The 20608-nt window shown below is 37.8% G+C and overlaps 1 protein-coding gene across 7 annotated transcripts in view; it reads left to right on the top strand.

The window, feature by feature from the left end:
• The window catches only part of PTPRM (protein tyrosine phosphatase receptor type M), a 447605-nt gene that overhangs the window by 359397 nt on the left and 67600 nt on the right, over positions 1 to 20608 (top strand). For 5 of the 7 annotated variants that reach the window (XM_033068164.2, XM_033068145.2, XM_033068168.2 and 2 more), the window contains 2 exons: positions 648 to 659; positions 1420 to 1607. In XM_033068164.2, coding sequence (XP_032924055.1) covers positions 648 to 659; positions 1420 to 1607 — 200 coding nt within the window. The remainder of the gene's footprint in view (positions 1 to 647; positions 660 to 1419; positions 1608 to 20608) is intronic. The other 2 variants (XM_033068182.2, XM_033068169.2) reach the window with 1 other exon arrangement.

Raw genomic sequence — 20608 nt, 5'->3', positions numbered from 1 at the left:
TGGAACTTTCTGCTATAATATATCTAACTTATGAATGTGGAAATAATATTTTAATGCTTCCCTTTCATATGGCTTATTTTGCAGAGTAGTATTTTTTAATAAATACCTTATTTTATAAACTTTATACAGATTTAGTTTTTATTTTTTCAATGTTCAGTCAGAGAGGAATAGCTTGAATAAGTCAAAGCGCCATATTAACAATATTGGTTAAAATCAAAAACTCTAAGATAAAATTATTACTTGAGTAAACAGATAAAATATTTATGATGATTCTTGGACCTTAGAATTTGGGGTGGGTTTTTTCTCATGTCAAGTCGGAATAAATTTTTAGAATTCCATCTGTACAGGAAGCAAGTCATATTGCTTCCTTAGGTAGAGTGCACTTTCACATCTGTTTACTTCTAAGTATAGGTTTTGATCTCAGTTCCATCTGAGTTAATTGACTCACAGTATGATTTCTTGGTTTTAGTAAATCCAATTTCTACTGTGAAACTGAGATCAGAATCTGACTCATTTAGGGAATCATTCTGTAAAAACTAAATTAAAAACATAAAATTACCTGTAATTATTAATGTAGTACTGTTGCTTATGCCCTGTTTCCTTTTTCTCCTCCTCTTTTTTTCTCCTGATATGTATCTTCTTAAAAGTGCCAATCAATGGTAAGTTGCCCATTTGCCCCATGGAAGAGATGTGGAGGGTTGGGAGAAGTTTGTGTCTCATAAAAATTTTAACCAGCCCACGGGGTTCTCCTGTTTGTTGGCTTGCATGTCAGTTGACATACAACATTCCATGCCTAATGTGGTGGCTCATGATACACCGTGGTCCTAAAGCATGTTCAGCAGTCAGTCAAGACATTTTTCCTTACCAGATGGTCCTTTGCATTTGTCCTCTTGTAGTTTGTCTCCAAGTGTCGTTTTCAGATCTACATTTCCATTGCAGTCCTAGCTTGGTGAAACCATAAGCCATTTTGTGCATCTTTTTATTTTGCTCACTCCAAACATTTGCTCTAAATTTGCAGTGTAAAATACAGCACTTGAATAATCTGTGAAAAATGCAAGTCCAGTTTCATTCCATGGGACTTGTTGAAGTTTCAGAATGAAACTTCTCTGCAGTTTAAAATGAAATGCCTGTTTTAAAATTTGTTTGCAATCAGCTAGCAATATTTAAAACAATATTAGAGTTTGGACTGCTCTGCAATGCTTCCATTGTAGAACTATGGACTTTGCCTCATTCCGATCAGTCTTGCAATTTCCGTGTGTAAACTGCTCATGGATTTACTGTTCTTCTGGTGTAGCCTTCACAGACAGAACCAATGCTGATGGTGTCAGATTTCTGCCATTCCTCTAGAAATCTTTGTAGTTTCTGTTTCTTTTGATAAGTGAAAATGAGCCAGTACATGATGAGATACTCCTTTTCTAGATGAAACCCACACGATGGTCAGTGACACAAGCAGCCTGGTCCAATCCCATACCTACAAGAAGAGAGATCCAGTGGATGTGCCCTACCAGACCGGACAGCTCCATCCAGCCATCCGTGTAGCTGACTTGCTACAGCACATCACCCAGATGAAGTGTGCAGAAGGCTATGGATTTAAAGAAGAGTATGAAGTAAGTGTCAGGTCTAAGGATCTGATTATTGTGTCTTCTGCATCGCTGGTTGTGTCTGATGCTGAGTTTTTACAAGTGTGTGTACTGCTTGTGTTTTACAAGAGATGATGTTTCTTTGAACTTCATGCTTTGTCATGCCAACTTTGTGTTTAAAAAATTGCTTAAATATATAATTGTTTAAACTGGTATTTGTAGTATTAGATTTGCAAAACTCATGCTTCAGGCCACTTCCAAAGTCACTGATGACATTTTTTTTCCCCTGGAATGTAGAGAACAGTTCATTCCCAGGAGGACCTAACCACTTGTCAACTTTCATTTGTGTGACTGTCTTAAACAAGTTTGTTCCTGTGAGGTTTTTTATGCTACTGTTATTTAAAAGTGATAGAATTGAAAATTCTTGTGTTTGGAAAATATTTGCTCATCAGCCAAAACCAGCATTAAGCCTAGAGGAAAACTACGATTAATTTATTTTAAAAAAAATAAAATCAAGACCCTAAAATGGAATTTATAGTGCAACCAGTGACAAGACTTTTTAACTACAGTGGATCAAATGATTCTGCTGAGAAACAATTTCCAGGAAAATCACTTAATTTTCAGCCTACCAAGCTGATGAATGGCAACCCATTACAGACAGTAGGTGTAGTCATGACTAATGCCAGTAGATGCAATACATCAGCGTGCAGTTTGTTAATAGTGGCAAGGAAGGAGGACTTAAAATAGTGAAGCTGGAACTGAAAAACTCCTCTTTATATATGGAAATTGTTATAATCAGAATGAACTATAACTAGCCATATATTTGAGGGTTTTTTCCATTGAACTACTGCAGTAATGCTGTTTTTCTTCCATATGCAGTGAATGACTGCCCAATATATTCTAGCACTGCAAAGGTTGCAAATCTCCTTGTTTGCATTTCTGTCAGACTGATACTGTCCTCTATATAGATTTGAACTAGACAACAAAAGAATTTCTTCCTTATATATTACCAAAGGATAAATGTCCAAATGAAAAGGAAGAAATAGTTTGACAGGGGATTTGTTTTGAATGAAGTCTCATAGGTGGTTTTTGCTCTAACAAGACAACAGGATTATATAGTCTCACCAGGGAAGGAGTTTGATTCAGGAGAAATTCACATAGGATTCACTCTGAAAACAAATCTGTGGAACAGAACAGAAAGTAAAGTAGGACATTGCCCATTAGGAGCACTTCAGAGGAGTGCAAGGATACAGAGCACTTGATGTCATGCATAGTTTTAAGTGCTTTAAAATAAAACTTAATAATTAGGGCCACTGTTCTCAATAATTCAGGCTATAGTTCACTGTCTAAGCACATATGTGTAATTTTAAGTCCTATTGGTGTCATGTACAAGTTTTTGGTGTAGCATAACTGACACAAAGGATAAATGTTGAAAAATCATCTTTGAGCAATGGCAGGCTGGTACTTCCTTGTTCAGTGCTCAGCTCTTCATTAGGATTTACCTGTCGATAGCTCCCAATACTCTGGGGCTTGGAGGAACAGTTTTGCAGGATTTTAGCCTTTTGTTCTCCTAGGAGAAGGTGCCTGTTCCCACAAGCAGGATCAGGCACTTGCTCTTGGCTGGAGAGGCCAGTATTCCACCTGTCTGTAGAACCAGAGCACATGCAGACATGTCCTTAGGGCCGCACCAGTAACAGATACACTGTCTGCTTTCCTCTCTGTTTCTTGAGTGTGGACAGAACACAAATGCATTTCTATAAGCTGTGGACTTAGATGCAGGCCTTCATTTGCAGCCTAGTGGAGTGCAAATAATCAGGATTGTGCAGAAATCCTTGAACTCGGGGAAATTTCCACATAGCTGGTCAGCAGTGGATCTTTAAAATCCTTTCTTATCCCCTGCCAGACCCTTAAGAAAGGAGAGATTTTAGCTTGGTTCCAGTGGTGTTAGATGTTAGACTGACAGGATAACATTAGCCTGGTTTCCCAAGCACCCCTACACTGAATGTGTGTTATTTAATCTGTTCCCCAGCATGGGAGAGCTTTTACTGGTCATGAAGGAGCCATCTTGCTCATTTTCTTTCTGCATTAAAGAAACTAAGTAAGAAGAAAAGGGAAAAGTGGTTTCCACAATTCATCACTTCCTTCTTACTCCTGCCACTTTTTGGTTTTAAACTGGGTACTTTCACAGGGATTTCACTATATCCTTTCTCAAAAACGTCCGTTGTCAAAGGGCCATAAATCCAAGTAATGAGTTTATCTGCTTCCTAAACAGATCAATTAGGTTACTGGAGGCCAGCATGGTTTGGCATAGCAGGGCAGAAACCGATAAATTCATTAAAGTCTTACAGTTTCAGATAAGTTTTATTTTTAACCCTGTTTTTGAATCAACTTTAATTGGTGACTACTCAGTGTAAAGTGGTTCTTTGCCAAATTAGGGTTAGTTGACATAAGACAGTTCCAAATCGATTTCAGAGTGTCCACCCAGGAGCTTGGACTGGTTTAACAGAATTGATTTTAAAACACACCTTTAATTAAACCAGTGGAACTTTGTGTAGATAGAGCCTTGAAAAATCAATTTTACATTATGTTCCATGACGGGGAGTTCTGAGCTTCCATTATCTCAAAACCAGAGGTTCCTTCGAAAAGCCAAGATTTGCAAAGGGTGTCCTGCTCAGATCAGCCTCACTTACTACCACTAAAAGGACTGTGTCAATAACAGAACTTTAAAAATGGTTCCTCCATGTAGCTTTATCTTTTAGGCTTTCCTCCCTATTTTCTGTCTCATCTTCCCTCTCCTCCCCTTCTGTCAAATACATCCTTTCTCAAGGTTTTCTGGCAGTTAACTGTTTCAATCCAGAAATTAGTTTATATCATTAAACCAATACTATTTCAAATATAGTGATGTTATATACTGTCAAGATAAACTGCACTGATTATGTTCCTTCTGTGATGCATGGTCTTCATTCTGATGTGTTGCACCACTGTGACTGTACTAATGTCTAAATTAGCATAGTTAAATAGAAGAATACAGGCTCAGGGTGCATGTCAAGGTCAGGAACATGAAATATATTACGTAATGTGTGTTAAACAGTTCATTTCAGTTTAGCACTTCTGAGCACCTGTTAGAGACTGGTAAAAGGATTTAAAAGTAGGTTGTCTAGCCATGGTCATTGTTCAGCTATAACTTGGGTGACTGTGGCCCAAGGTGATAATAAAAAAATAGATAATTTAAAGAGAATTTGGAGATGAGTGTTGAAAATAATTGGGAGTATGAAAGAAATTCTGTCTTAATAGCAGCGTATTCACTTAAGTGGAACTCCAGAAGATAGGCTAATGTAGATATGTTAAGGTAGGTGTGGCAATCATCAGTAAAACCCAACTCGCTGAAAAAATTTCATTGGCCGGTGGAATATCTGGAATAAATACAAAGTGGTTTTAAGAAACAAAATAGGGAGGAAAAACTCTCTAAAACCAGTAGAAATACAGATCCTTGTTTGGGGAAGCAGAAAGTCTTGCAGACAATCAGGAATTTTTTCATGGAGGATGTTTGCCCCATAGGTGCCTACTTTGGGATTTCTTTTTACTCCAAACCACTCTTAGCATAATGTCTGACTTTGAAAGAAGTCTGATATAATTTCCATTTTCTGCTGTCATGCAAAGCCATAACAGACTAGAATCCTGTCAGTCAAACCCAGTCTCCAGTGCATCTTTTCTTTCTCTTTGGTTCCAGCTGGAAGACAAATTTGCTGCCACATGATATTTTTAAGACTTGTGCTTCTGGGTCCCTGTACTGAAATCTTGAAAATAGTAGGAAAACAGAGTATTTTTTTAATGTCATGTTATGTTAATATAGCTACTGGTGGGACCCAGCTGGCCCTGTTTTTTCCTGCATGTTCCTTGTGACTCCAACTAATCTTTCTCACCTTCAACCTGTGTATTTTTATCACACCTTTTTCTCTGATTTTATTTGATATTCTGCAACACCAGCTGAGACAGTACCACAATCAGTGCAGGTTATTTTCTATCCCACAAGACACAAGTTGCACAGAAAACAGAAAGACTCTGGAACACTGGGTGAGGATGGGGGCATTAATTCACAGTATAAATATAGGAAGGACAACATCTGTGTCTTCAAGAACCAGAAGCAGGTAACTGTGTCTCTCTTTCTGTTTTTGTAATGCAGAGGAAAATTCATTAGGCATTATATATGTAACAGAGATAGAAGTGAAGTAGTGGGAACTTGTCCAGTGAAAATGGCATGGAAAATTGTGAGAAATATTAACCCATAGAGATCACTGCTATTTTTTTTTTCAAGTTTCATCTGTTCAGGTGGAGCTCAGAACAGTCACAGAATTCCCAGTTCCATTGTTAATCTTAGTACTGGAAAGTTGTGGTGGTTTGGTTAAGCCATATATTACTATGTAAATGTTCTCTCATACACAGTGAGGGATAACCCAAACAAATGGGGATATAGAGGTCCTTTATACAAGGCAGGTACTCCTCCTTTATCAAAGAACTTTGTTCAGACATAACCTCTTTCTTCACACCTACTGTGGGATCTGAAAAAGCCTTCCAACAATACCAGGTAACTTGTTCCTGGTTGGGATTATCCCAGACACTTGAGCACTGGAAGACTCGGTACTGTGGAGATGGTATGTAGGGAGGTCGAAAGAAGTAGCAAAAATTAGCAACTGCCTTATCCACAAAGCATGTTTTGGTTTGTAAATCCTGAGGTGCTCCAGATCAATACAAAATTGTTGAAATAAAGTAATCCCAAACCTGAAGCGACATTCACTGGTGAATAGCCTTTGGTGGTGGTGACAGCTTCCCAGTGCATGCAATATCTCTTAAGTCTTGTAGAAGAATGGGTGACTTCCAGTTGTTGGTCAACAAGAATCAGTTGTCAGCAATTTTAATTGTATGGCAGTTTGGGATTTTTTTCCATTCCGAGGAAGGACACTTAGTTTGCTGAATGTTGTTGTCAGCGAGTTTTATGCAATTCTAAACCTATCCTTTATCACCCTGATTTTCTCTTCTTAAAAGATTGCACATGGATGAGAAGTGCTGTCACAAAGCTTAATACCATTCACATGACACTGCCTTATGTCACAGTGTGGTTAACTGCCCAGTGTTCAAGACGTCCCATAACTTTCTGAACTTTCTGAAGAGTTTTCCCTCTTCCCACTCTTACTAAATGCATTCTCCTCCAATTTAAATAAAAGTGCATGTATTTGCAGAAACAGCTCTCTAATTTGTTTTGTTTAAGCAGGTTTAATTAGAATTTATTCTTATCACAGAAAATAGATTTAGGCAGGTCATGGCTTCATTAGAAAGGCTTTGTGCTTTTGTCTGTTTGAATAATAAAATTGCAGAGGTGTATAGACTAGAACACTTCAGTACCCTTAGGATTACTCTCAGTGGGGTGTAGGCAGCTGTTTGCTCATGTTGTGATTCAGCTATTTTCGGTACTGATGAGTCTGTGATTTCCTTGGGTATGGACCTCTTGTTTTCTTCTTCTCAGCAGCCTAAACAGTCTGAACTGTGTATGATCTCAGGCAGCAAGGACACCTAACAAGAATACATAATTGAGCCAAATTTTTTTTCTTGATGAAAGTGTGCCAGACTTAGTCTTGTATGTAAAGTTCAGACCATGTTTTAAGAAAAGCCTGGTAGCTTTAAAGTGCATCTTTGATGACCATTGTATCTCTCTTAAGCGGTTAAAACAGAGACTGGTGGTATTGATCCACTTAGAAAAATGTTGGTCCACTCAGAAGTCGTGAGACACAGGTTCTTAAGCTGATCAATGGGATGGATAAACGAGTGCAGGTTGTTCTTATGTAGGAGCTCTGGCAGCTATTTCAGTCAATCACTGCTTCTACTGAGTCTGGCAGTCCTGGTTCATGCTGAGGCAAACATATGAATGAGTACAAAATATGTCAGCAAGGAAAAATGTGCTGTAACATGTCGTTTTTCTTTGTCCTGAAGATACACTGGGTGTCTTTTCTAAGATCAGATGTTTAGCAGACATTTGTTTCATATCTCAGCGTAGCTGGACTGAAAATCTAAAGCTAGTTTAATGCATGGTAAGCACCTCTGATGTTATTCTGATCCCTAATGAGTGAGTCTACGTAAGCATTTAAAATAGGTTATTTTAACTGTTGCATGCAGTTTCGAGGATGTGCCTCTGGCACTTCATTATCCCATGGTAATAAAGTTTCAATTTGCTTTAGGAGGTTGTGGAGTTTTTTCCAGTCTTAAGTCCAGCCATCGCAGCAGTCTCTCAAAACTGATTTTAATCTTCCTCCCCTTTTTCCTGCCCTATGACACCATCATTAGGATCTTTTATTCTCTGAAGACATTGCAAAATCTTTCTCAGTTTATTCTGGAAAGATTTGTGGGCATGTGCAATGTAAAATTGGAGCAATAAAGGAATAGTTTCCAAGTTTCAGTGATTATTGTCAACTTAGTACTGAGCAGATCTTTGAAAATCCTGTATCCACATGTGATAAGTCCAGGTAATTAACACAGGGGTTATATCATATTAATGGAAAGAATGAACCTTTACTACCTCCTTCCTACGTGTTTGGATGCACACAGAGGTATATTCTTATTAATAACAAACACTCACACGTCATTCCACTATTTTAGCATGTGAAATCTGTTGAACATTATTCTCCTACCTGTCTTGTCTTCATCCCCTTTGGCAGCCACAGGTTGAGAAACAGTCAAACTTTACTAAGCAGACTTCTCAGTATATTTTATTCTGGTTGTCCATTAGTGAAGTAATTTTTGCCAACTGATCTTGCTACTATGCTTTTGCTATTATCAAATTTATACTCTCACTGTACCTATTGAAATCAGGGTTTAATTTCAGATTTAGCCAATCTATGTATTGTTATAGGCTGTTGAACACAACAGTAGGAAACTGAATGAGGCCACTGAACGTCATTTCAGTCATAATGTGAGTTTCTAGAGGGAAATCTGCAAGAATGGCTTTAATGCTCACAGCAGTAAGGTGATAGGTTAAACATTCTAAATGCTAGTGACAAGTATGATTTGAAAGAAAGAAAAGTTTTTGAAATGTTGCAAGGCTATTTGCTGCATATTTGTACCAGCCTGACTTATTAATTATTCAAATAAGACATTGAATATTTGATCAGAATCTGTAATCCCTTCTTCAGTTAACATATTATTTACTTTTGAAAAGTGCTGATGTACCATACTTTTCCCATTGCACCTGCAAAAAATGAATTGGTCCAATTTATGTGCACAGAATAATATATTGTGCTTTAATGTTCAAGATATTATTCATTACTTCCTACTCATATAAGCCTTCTTACCTTCTTCATATTTTATTAGTGCCCTTTAAAAAGACATAAAAAATCAGTCATGTAGTTATTCCATTTTAAATTATGCACATGATGTTAAATGCAATTATAATCTATTAATTATATATACACTCTGTGTTTTCTATAGATTGCATTTATTCACTGCAAATAATTAGGCATTTTAGTCCAATGCTGGTCTCATGACCAGAGCATTATTACTGGCTGTTTATAAAGTGAGAGGAACACTTTTCAAATCAAATTAGCATAATTTAGCTGTTGGAGTTTTGATTTAGCATCAGTTTATCCACAGCATATGTAAAATATTCTATAATGCATTTGTTTTAAATAAGTTAGAGTAGCTATTACAAATTTTTCAGGAAATGAAAATTTGTATTTTTATGTAGCATGTGGCTCAGAGTATCTCTTAGGAAGTTTTCTAACTGGAATACAAGACTTCTTCTTACATGTTTCCTGTAGTGCTTTAGTGATTGTCCTGTCAATGGAACAGATGCTCATCATTTTCTAGCAGGAATTATCTTTTTTTCTTTTGTTTCAGCATACTGATTTGATGGGCCCAAAAGAATCTGTGGGAAGTGTTAAGTCCACTGAAAGTCTGCCAGGTCATAATTGTGCAGACAGGAGGGCTGGCAAGCTTCTCTTCTCTCTTGCTGGTTTCCTGCCATTGCCTCTGTCTCTGTGTGATAGCTGCTCCCCTGGTTACCCAGCTGGGTCTCTGTGTGCCCCTGCCTGCACTGCTGTGGGGCTGTGCTGTTTTCTGAGCTGCTGGGCTCTGCATCTGTCTTATTAATTAACAGTGAGGTCGCCCTGGCTCCACAGCAAGTCCTTTCAGAGGTGTAGGGGACATAGGCTGGTAAATAGCTATGAGGAGATGCAGGCACCTTGGTCAGGCAAAGATCAGCAGGGTAGGGATGGACAGAAAATCAGCCTCCAGGGCAAAGCTGATGGGAAATCCTGAGTACCCATGGAAACAAGGCAGCCCAGGAGGTGAGCAGAAGGAAAAGCAGGCTGGCTTTAGGGACTTGTGAAATACTGTCAGTGAGAGTCAGTATTTCAGAAATTACATGATGGCAGCATCAACCATTTAAAATTATTGGAGCTCCTGGGTTTGCAGCTCAGTTCAAGACTGATGAAAATTCATAATATTGACACTTCTTCCCAAGACAGAAACAGCAGGTACATCACTCGACGTAAATCCATATACAAAAGCTGAAAGGTTTAGGTCTGCAACATGATTTGGAAGCCAAGACAAGATAGACCTTAAGCATATGTTTAAGTTCAGTTGGTTTTAAAGGGATTTAAGGGACTGTTTTGAAGTTGCTTTGAATATACCTTCTTTCCAGTTTTGCATTTTACTATTTACCTAAATGGAAGCCACACAAGGGACATTATATTATGCTCATGTAATGGTGAAGAAGCCTTAATGTCTGTCCAGAAAAATGGTGCAGTTTCTTCCCCTTAAGAACTTAAAAAGATTCATGACTGACAGTGCTCTGCTGTGGTCTGTGTTAAAAATAAATGGCATATGTTTCTATAAAAATCAGCTGAGCTCAGTTATTACTCATCTAGCTTTAATATGTTTGCCTATGCTATAATAACTATTCTTAATATGCTACAGAAAAGAGGTTCTTGTATCTCAGGGGAGAGGTCTGGGTCTCCAAGAGACAGGTGATCTCTGGTGTTACAACACCCACCAAAGGGAATAAAAAGAAGTGAGGATGTCTCTTGATGCACAGGCTGGGGTTATTCGGAGGCAGACATGACTGTTACTGCCTTTGGCTAACAAAGGGAGCCTGCAGCAAATGGGGCATTAGCTCTTTTTGTGAAATTTTAGATTTTTGTCTCTGTCCCGTGAGTGAGGGGTTCCTTTCTGAATAGAATGTCTCCTAGTGCTTGATTTGGGGTGGTGGAAGCTTCCACACAGTGCTGTACTGGTTCCTGAAGTAAGCATAGTTTCTGATTAGCCTGGGAGGTGACAACAGAATACTTTGCCTTTGATGCTTGGTTGTATCAGAGAGCTTAGAGTTTTGATATGACATAATATTACCATTCAGATTGTTTTCACTAAATATCATGAGCCATCTCTGTGCTTTTCCTTGCCAAAAATGATGGCCTAGCAACAGACTTCCAGTATGACATAACAAATGTTAGAAAGGTAGGTCAGATCCTGCATCCGCTACTCAGGAAATAGCAGTAAAAGCAGCCTCCTCCAACCCCACACGAGTAGTTAGAAAAGAGCAGAAGGGACTTAAATAGATGGGGAAAAGCTTGTAGTGCAAAGCTCTTTTTAGATTTTTTATGTCCTTCCAGAGTCCTCTGAATCTAAGAATGACTGTCAAGTTGAGACACATGCTTTTTAATCTCAAGAAAGTCTTCATGCTACAGTTCTTCAGTCTTTTGTGATCCCAGTATTGCTCTTCCATGTGCTGTCAACCATTAGTCATTGCCAGAACACTTAAGTGTATTGTTTGCTTGAAAAGCATTTCAGAACATTGTCCGCTGCATTAGGCTGTGATATCTGCTGAGCTTTTGTTCGCTTAGCCTTGATTATTTTTATCTGCAGCTGTTTCTGGTTTTCATTGGTGTCTCTTGTCAAACTGGACAAAGAAAACTAAAGTAAAACTCTGCATGTCAGATTTGTAGTTTTGCTCATTCACCCACTCAAACTCCAGCTTTTATGCTCTGTGTAACACTGTTGTACACAGCTTCCCTAAGGTTGCCATAATAAAGATTATGTGAGTAAGGAAATTCTTAAAAAGTGACACAGAGCCACTTTATCAGCTGCAGTACCAAGTCTCTGCTTTCTTTCCAGGACAGTGAAATATCACTCATTCCTGGCTGCTGTAATATGCCCTTAGGATACTCTGAGCTGTGCCAGAGATCAGTGTTACTTCTGCAGTGCTAACAGCAATTATTCATTATTCCTTATAATACAGGGAATCAGGAGCACCCAACAAAGCTATTAAGCAGCAGGTTTAGAATGAACAAAAGGAAATATTTTTCACACAGCACATAATTACATCGTGGAGCTCATTGCCTCAAGATGCTGTGAAGCCAAAATTATAAATGGGTTAAAAAATGGGCTAGACAAATTTATTATTAAACACAATGGCTGTGTACAGTCACTAGCTGAGGAAGAGATTGCTCAGGAAAGCTATTGATTGCTAGAAGCTAAAAGGGTATGCTGGGAAAGATTCACTCTCTATTTGCTCTATTCTTCATACTTTTTTGTAAACATCGGCTACTAGTTCTGTTGTAGAAAAACTAATCGCTTGTATGGACCTTTGGTTTGACCCTGTATGGCTGTTAACTCACATAAAAAGGAAAAAGAAAAATCAGTGCTCCTGTATGTACACAGAAAACAATGTGATATGAAATGGTAATTCTTTTTTTTTTTCCCCCATACTAGTAGTCAGTTTTATAGAACTAACATCAGTTTATAAAGAACACAAACTACTCTTTAAATCAAATAGCATCCTCAGTTTTTCTAGTTCTTTTCTTTTACTAGCTGTTCTCCTGGTCTACTGCCTTTCTGGTGGACTGCTGTGAACTGGGGCTGCAGCTTGATGATGCTGTAAAAGGAAAGAGAAAAGAAAGAAATTCAGTTGTAAAATACTTATGCTTTCATATAAAATGCATGTAGTTGCTATGCTAAAGCCTAATCCTTGAGCCTTTATTCTGAGCAGTGCTTTATTCTGCAAAGAATCTTGTTTCCATTAATTAGACCTTTTCAAGAGAGTTGTATTATTTACAGTACATTGAGGCAGTGGATTAAACCACCATTAAGCCACTTCTTCTCGTGTTTTGGAGAGCAAAAGGGGCACCATTATCTGAATTTTGATGTTAAACAGGTTGAGCTTCCAAACAACACCAAAGCATTTGGTTTTGCACTGGGAAACACATTTAAAATCTAAGCAAATTTAGTGTCTTGCTGCTTTCCTAGTAGTTTTCTACACATTTCAGTTTTGCCAGTGACTTTTTAATTGTCTCTTCTTTTACGCCATCAATAGCTTGAATTTTAAGTTTCGATGGTTACATTGTGAATCAAGTCTATAGAAGCGACAGTAGCTAGAACATACAAAAGTGTTTGAATACAAGGAAAATCACATAAATTGCTCATGCTTTTTATATGTTTAATTGTAGATCTGGTTTGGGATTGACATATTTTCCCTCTATTTGTCAGTTTTTTGCACAGCATTTGTGTTTATTTTACTGGTATTTACTAAGCACATATATCTCTGGCACACAAAGAGAGCTAGAAAAACTATGCTGTATGCAGGATTTAGGGCTTCTTTAAAGTTGAACTGTTTTATGGATTGCTTTTTATTTCTTGTTACTGATACTGTGTTTCTTATTTTTGGTGACATTTTTAAAAAGATTTTATTCCTGTCATTAATCAGTATTTGAAAATTGCTGAGGTAGAAGAACAGTCTAGTTGGGAAGCATGTCTTTCATTTTGACACAACTGGGAGTATGTTGAGTATGTTTTCTTTTAGCTGAAGTATGCTACAGTGGAATTGCCTTAAATATCTTGTAGGGGATCAGGTTGAATCTTTTTGACATAGTTCTCTTCCAAGGGCCAATAAACTAATGTAGTTACTAACTTTTTGTCTAACTGCACACTGGCACAGAGGTCTGCTTGTGCTTCATCAGTATTTACACTCACTCCCTGCTGGAGTCCCTGGAAACCTGACTGACAAATCTTGAAGTGTAATAGTAACGTGATCTTTTTGGTGTCATGAAATGTTTGGATAGCGCTACTGAGGCGACTGTTCTAGTGTGGAGCAGCAGTGTTTTGGAGTACTCAAGCTTAATATTGCAATAATACTGGAAAAAAAATCTGAGAAAGTTGGTTTCCTCTCTGTTTTCATGAAGAAAAAGGAAAAAAAATACTCTACAGAAAGTACTATTTTGATTGTCACTAACAGACACGACATTTTTAAAAGCTGAAATTCATGTGCATAAAGCACTGAAGTACTCCATTCACCATACAGTTTCTGCCCACACCTGGAGGAGTTTTAGCATCTTCTAATGAAAAACAGAAGAATGATCTTGATTTATGCCAGAATTCAAGTCTGATCTGGTATCATATCCAGTGTTTGTATTTTAAGTGATATTACAATTTTAGTTGCCAGCTATTATGACTACAGTGAAGTTATAGAGAATGACTGCTTCCAAATTCAGGTAACTAATTTAAAAAAAAAAAAAAAAAAACCGTATCTTTTTGGGCTATTGTTTCAGATACACTTGTAAATATATTCTTAAGGAACTAAGGTTCAGGTTGACTTAGGGCAAGGTAGGGAGCCAGAGTGGAGCATGTAAGACCTTATCTCCCTCTTCAGCTACCTGAAATGAGGTTGTAGCTAGGGTGGGTCTTCTTCTAGGTAGCAAGCAACAGGAAAAAAGTGAACAGCATCAGGTTGATGCCAGGGGAGGTTCAGATTGGATATTTATTATTCCACCTAATGTCAAGATTGGAGCATTTCAGTACCAGGTCACTCTTGTCCGTCTAGCTCATTCTTCATCATTTTGTCCTGTTCCATTTGCAGAATTGGGCTCATAGAGTTTATTAATAAATCTAATAAATATGGACTTTACTGAGTTGTTATTTTAAACAACTGGTAATTGGCTTAATGAGAAACAGATGCCTGGAATCTTTGTATTGTCTTCTAAGGGAAATATTTATATAGAGACTCAAATTTTTTAAAGTTTTGTTTTATAGAGGGATGCAGAGAATAAAGGCATCTGCTGCTATTCAACAGAGCTGTTACAATGTTGGCTTGCCTCAATTAATCTAGCTTGACTGCAGTGTTCTATTGAAAGGAAATGTAGAATAAAAATTGAGAGCTGCAATGTATATAAATCTTGAAATGTCCACGGATAGCTGATAAATTGCTGTGTTTTGTTCAGTTTATGCAATAGATAAAATCAGGAAGCAGATTGCAGAAGCCAAAATTACACATCAAGTCATTAAACCTCAATCTTCATTACTGAAGAATTGTTTTGATACTCAGCTAGATCAGAATCTGAACAAAAGAGTAGCTGGGTGATACATTCAGAAGGGTCCTGCACACCAGGAGAAAATCCACAGGATAATGTCATAGGTGTGATCTAAGTGCAGAACTAAGATTGCTCCTTTTCTTTTCTTATGGGTCTAAATATAAACAATATTTTATGCTGATTTTCTCTTTGTGACTAACCCTTTATTTCTTCATTGTTTCATTCTCATAATCCTCATAATCCATTCGTGTTAACATAAAATTGGTAACTTTTCTGTTAGCTCCCTTTACTTCATAAAGAACTCACCTTCATGTCCTCACCATATTTTCCTTTAGAAAAAAAGACTGTTCTATCAAAAAATGCCACTTTTCTTCTTTTTTTTTCTTTTCTTTTTCTTTTTTGTGGAGAGCATTTGCTGTGAGTATTACATCTGAGTTGTTAATTTACTAAACTATGCTGTTACTAGTACACAGCAATTGTAAAACACCACCAAACTAGAGGAGAAGAGACGTACTTGTTATACATCTGCCCAGTAAGTAACTGATGACACTCAAATTCCCATGTCCATCGTTATTGCTGGAAATAGATTTTTTCTGTTAGTTAGTTCAGTACTTATTTCACTTGCAGAATGTATTGTCTGAATGTGACTGTGTGAGTGATGAATAAGAAGGAAGACGTATTTGCCTGGGACATTCAAAGATCCCCATTGTATTTCATCAAGAGTAAAATAGCTGATTACATGGAAAGAGAACTGGACAATCCTAATGTCCATCAATAAGCTTTTGTAAATACTTTCTGTAGTGGAACTGTCACATATTCATTGTATTTTTTTACTGAGAAAATTTTAGTACCACATACCTGATGTTAAATGAATGATGCAGAACTGCTCTTCAAATAAGAGCATTTAGAGACAGCAACCCCTTTAGTCCCTCCCTCATTGTTAACTTCCACAGAGTGCTTCCACTACACATTACCCATTAGCTGAGCCTGGGTCATTTGAGTGGCCTCGATTCAGTGTATTTATATATTTGAATGAAGTGTCTGGTTTTAAGCCTGTTTGATGAGTTTCTGCAGGGTTACCTCTGTTGGAATGGAAGGTGCTGTATATGCATTTCAAACATCAAAATAAGGCAATTCAGGTTGGTGAGCTCCTGCTCTTCATTAGTGTGCCTAAGCAGGCACTGTTTGTTCTAATGAGTAGTCTTGGGGCTGTATCGAAGGTCTGCTGTCTGTCAGTGTACAATGAGCAAACTAAAAATAATTAGGTTAGCAGTTGACAGCAACACTTGTCATCATTGTCAATCCATTACTACCTCTACTATTTTTATGCTGATTATCTTTATGTGCTCTTAAATACGCTGTGTTGTTCTTTGTTTAGTTTCTCAGACAAATGGGAAATCATCTAGGAGCAACACCATTTTTTCGAAGTTTTTATCCGCCTTTCCAGTAAGTGAGCAGTTGTCCAAAGGGAGGATGATTGATAGGAAGCAATTACAGAGTGAGAGCCTGCAGAGGGGTGTCTGGGAAAAGGGAAACATAACTTTAGAATCCAGAGTCAGGATTTTTGAATAGTGAAGTAGCAGGAGCTCCCATTGCTGTGGAAGTTCTCAGTGGCTCTGCTGTGACCCGTTACTGCTCTCCCCGAAGCAAGAAAGTGCAGCAAACAATGAGCTCAGGGACTGGATGCCAGCCAGTGGTAAATAGACATGCAGCTTTTAGATAGGAGATCTTTTTCTTTAGAACAAGGAAAATGCTGGTCTAACAGCCAAGCCCAGAGGAATGACTGATTGACTTTATATATGCTAGCAGACAGTGTATTTGCAAACATGCAAAGCAGACATCGAGGCACCAAAGCTTCCTGTGAAGATCAAAAAATGTAATGAGCCAGCACAATGAAGTGCTGTCCTTCTTTTGAGAGGGCACTGCAAGTAGACCTTTATCTGTTTTAGCATACCCTACTGCTCTTACTTCCCTTGAAAAGTTCTATCTTATCCACAGGGAAAAACAACAGTGTGCAAAATATTTGTGTTCCATCTGCACACGCCAGTGTATTCTGGCTTTTATCTTGTAGTTAAATGTGATGTCAGTGTTGCCTTGTAGCAGAATTAAAATCTTATTATGTGAGCTTTGTTTCTCTCTTATCTTCTATTCAAACTATATTAACTAGAGCAGCCGAGATACACTCATGGAAACCCTTGAGGCCCACTTAGTGAGCCAAATCTGAGGGGTGCTTTATCACTTCTGAAAGGTTAGATCAGCTGTGTGTACATTACAACTTGGATGAAGATAGGGGAGAGGTTTATTCACTTTTCAAATTCAACATTTGTTTGCTTTTGTTTCGTTTTTTCACATGCCGTTTTCTGTTCCTTCAGGGAATTTTATTACATTGAAGGTTTTTCCAAATGGTGTGGTTCTAAATCACAAACAGCTTGTCTTTACAGGGGATTTGGAGATCTTATCAGGCTTTCTGTGCCTGGGTTAGCTGATAATTTGAAGTCAGGCAGTTCTTGTGCATTCTGAGCTCAGAACACTGTCTCAATTACAATGATGTATTCAGATAAAATCAGACAAAAATATTACTGGATTACCTAGAAATGTGTTGGAAGTCACCTTTCTTATCAGTGCATGTGTCCACCAGTTCAATGTTGATCACCTTTCATAGGAAATAATCTTCAGTAAGCAGAAGTGCACAGGTGTTAAATAGTCTCTTTTCAAATAATACAGTTGCTCAAAAAATAGTGTCACAGCCCTACAGCATCAGTCAAGGCATGGAAAAGAAGTATTTTGCCATGGAAAGTACTTCCCAATTCAGAAAAGTTTCTTGGAATCCTTAAGCCTTGTTTTGTTCGTTACATGGCATGTGTAGGCAATAAGTGAAATAGCTCTAATCAATCACTATGTAAAACATGAGTGAACAGAAAAATTTTAATGACTGCAACACAAAGGTTAACACTTTAGTCAAATGCAGACTATTTCTTTTGGTGACTAAATCTTTTTTGTATTTTCTTCTCTCCCTCTCTCTGTCTCACTTTGAATTTCTCATTTTAATTTCTTTTTCCTTTTCTCCCTTTTGTTTTCTTTTTTTTAGTTATATTTTAAAGCAACTGAAAATTCTTCTCTTTACTGTAGGAAGAAAAATCTGCAGTCCTTGCCTTCTTTCTTCACAGCACATTGTATCTTTATGCTCTACTTTAATAATATTTCATTAGCTCTTTGAAACAATTCCCTGGAGCAAGCTTTTATTATTTGTAAAGTAAATCAAATATCAAAGTCCTGATCTTTAGGAGGAAAAACAGGCTAGACTCAGAAAAAATATTTACATCTTTTATTAGCTTTTTGAATTAAAATTTAAAGTGCACAAGAAGATTCCAAATAATGTTCTCAAAGCTCTAAGGTATCTAAAACCAGTTTTCAGAAACCATCTGCCTCGTAACATTCTGAGTACATTAAAGAAAGTCTAGGAATGATGTACCTCTAAGTAGCATTGTGGAAGGAATGTTTTGCTTGGCAAAAAGGGATTTGACAAAGAGTTTCCTGAATAAATTGGAAATGAAAAACAAGAGGTGAAAAATCTGGTTATAATGGTACCTTGGAGACCTGCATTAGCTCAAATTCCATGTCTCTGCCTTCATACAACATTTTAAGATACTTTTCTGTTTTGGCCGCATTCAAACCATGTCATAGTGACCAGAGTGAGTATTTTCTTTCTGTGCAAGTCCTTTGGGGTATTTACATGTTACCCTTCCAAAGATCATATAAAGAAGTCAATTTGGAATTTACCTTACCTAAACATTCAGTGGATTGTATGTGGAGTCCTGCACCTGTTGTGTAAATCATAGAATCCAAGAATGGTTTAGTTTAGAATGAACATAAAAAGATCATCTCATTCCTCCCCTCCTGCCATGGGACAGGGACATCTCTCCCTGGTTGCTCAGAGACCCATCCTACCTGGCCTTGAACCCTTCAAGGGATGGGGCACCCACACAGCCTCTCTCTTCCAGTGCCTCACCATCCTTGTAGTAAAGAAACACCTGTGTCCTGATGGGTAGGATTTCTTATTAAGAAATAAATTACTCTGCACCATTTTTTACTCATGTGTACAGCTAGTGTGTAATTACATCCTTTGGAACAACATAGGGAGGAAGCAAGGAGAAGGCACAGGTGATGAATAATGATGCAGATAGCTTTGTTCACAAAAGGATGGATAGTGCCTGTGTGGTGATCAATGTCTTTCTCTGGTTTCCTGTCAAAGCACAGAACTGGTTGGTATTCAGAGTAGCCTGTGTTCATTCAATTTTTGTTTACAGACATTACAGTCATGAGTGTTGCTCAAGTTCACACTCTTAATTATATACTGTGTGAAGGAAAAAAAAGTGGGGAGGAATGGGGAGATAAGAAAACTCCACATTCTGTACATGAAAAATATTCATTAAATCCTCTAAAAGCGGGAAATTCATTTTCATAAGAGGAAATAAGCACAGCTTGACACCAACTTCATTTTTTTTTACACACCAGTTAAAAATAAGATATCCTTCACATTAGTTACACAGTACAAGTGTGTATAGTGTACCCAGAGGGTCCTTTCTATAAAAAAGGATCATGAAATCCTATCAACATAGTATATTTTTCTGATGGAGATAAATCAGGAAGATTAATGAGGTTAAGTTATTGCTGTCTGGTATGCCAGGGAATAAGTTTCTAAATTAGAATTTTAATTGTATGTTCTGTTGCAGTCCTCTAACTAATTCACCATATTTCTATAATCTTTCTTTATACGGTAGTCTTAAAGAATTTTAAAGAAATTAAAGTAATGGACTTTTTAAAACTTAAGTAGGTAAAATGGAAATGGCTCTGAAAGCCTATCAGAACTAGGCTATCTGTCAAATTTTTGATTGCTCTGCAGAATCTATAAATATTTCTATTCCTGCTGTTGAATATTACAGGTGAGTTTCAGGTATTATTTTCAATGTTAGATAGCAAGAAAAGAAGTTACACCAACAGCTCTCATAAATAGGCTGGGTTAAAAGTATATGGAAAGTACAGTAATTTCACGAGTATAAGGAGTATAAGGCGCGCTTCCGGGTGTCAACAAATTTCCGAGCTTTGTCCATATATAAGGCGCACCAGCGTATAAGGCGCACTTTTTTTTTGCAGCAAGGATCCGTGCGCAACAGAGTAATGAATTAGTAACAGAATCGCGCAATCGCGGGACTGGCTCAGCTCGGGGCTGGGTGGGCTCCAGCTCTGCTCGGGGCTGCTGCAGGCTCACACTTCCAGGTTGGCAAATTTCCGAACTTTTTCCATAGATAAGGCACTCCAGGGTATTAAGGTGCACTTCCGGGTTCGGGCCAAAATTTTAGTGAAAAGGATGCGCCTTATAGTCGTGAAATTACTGTAATTCCTCGTTAGTTATTGCAGAAGTACTCTGTGACACTCTTTTGCAGCTTTGTCATGATTTAAGATCAAATGGCAATTGGTTATTGGAGACTAAATATACTAAGCTACCAAAATACTTCAGTCACCCATATGTGCAGTTTCACACGTCGCACAACTTCCATTCCACAGGAGGGGAATTCCACATTCCAGGGAAGAATTCGGGTGGGTCTGTCTAGTGGTTCCAGCCACACCACGTATTCTCCTACAGTCTCTCAGGTCACCTCATCCTCTGAGTCCTTTCCCCAA

This window comes from Catharus ustulatus, chromosome 1, assembly GCF_009819885.2.
Source record: "Catharus ustulatus isolate bCatUst1 chromosome 1, bCatUst1.pri.v2, whole genome shotgun sequence".
Lineage (NCBI taxonomy): Eukaryota > Metazoa > Chordata > Aves > Passeriformes > Turdidae > Catharus > Catharus ustulatus.
Note: the sequence above shows the minus strand (reverse complement) of the source record. Positions and strands in the feature narration are given on the sequence as shown.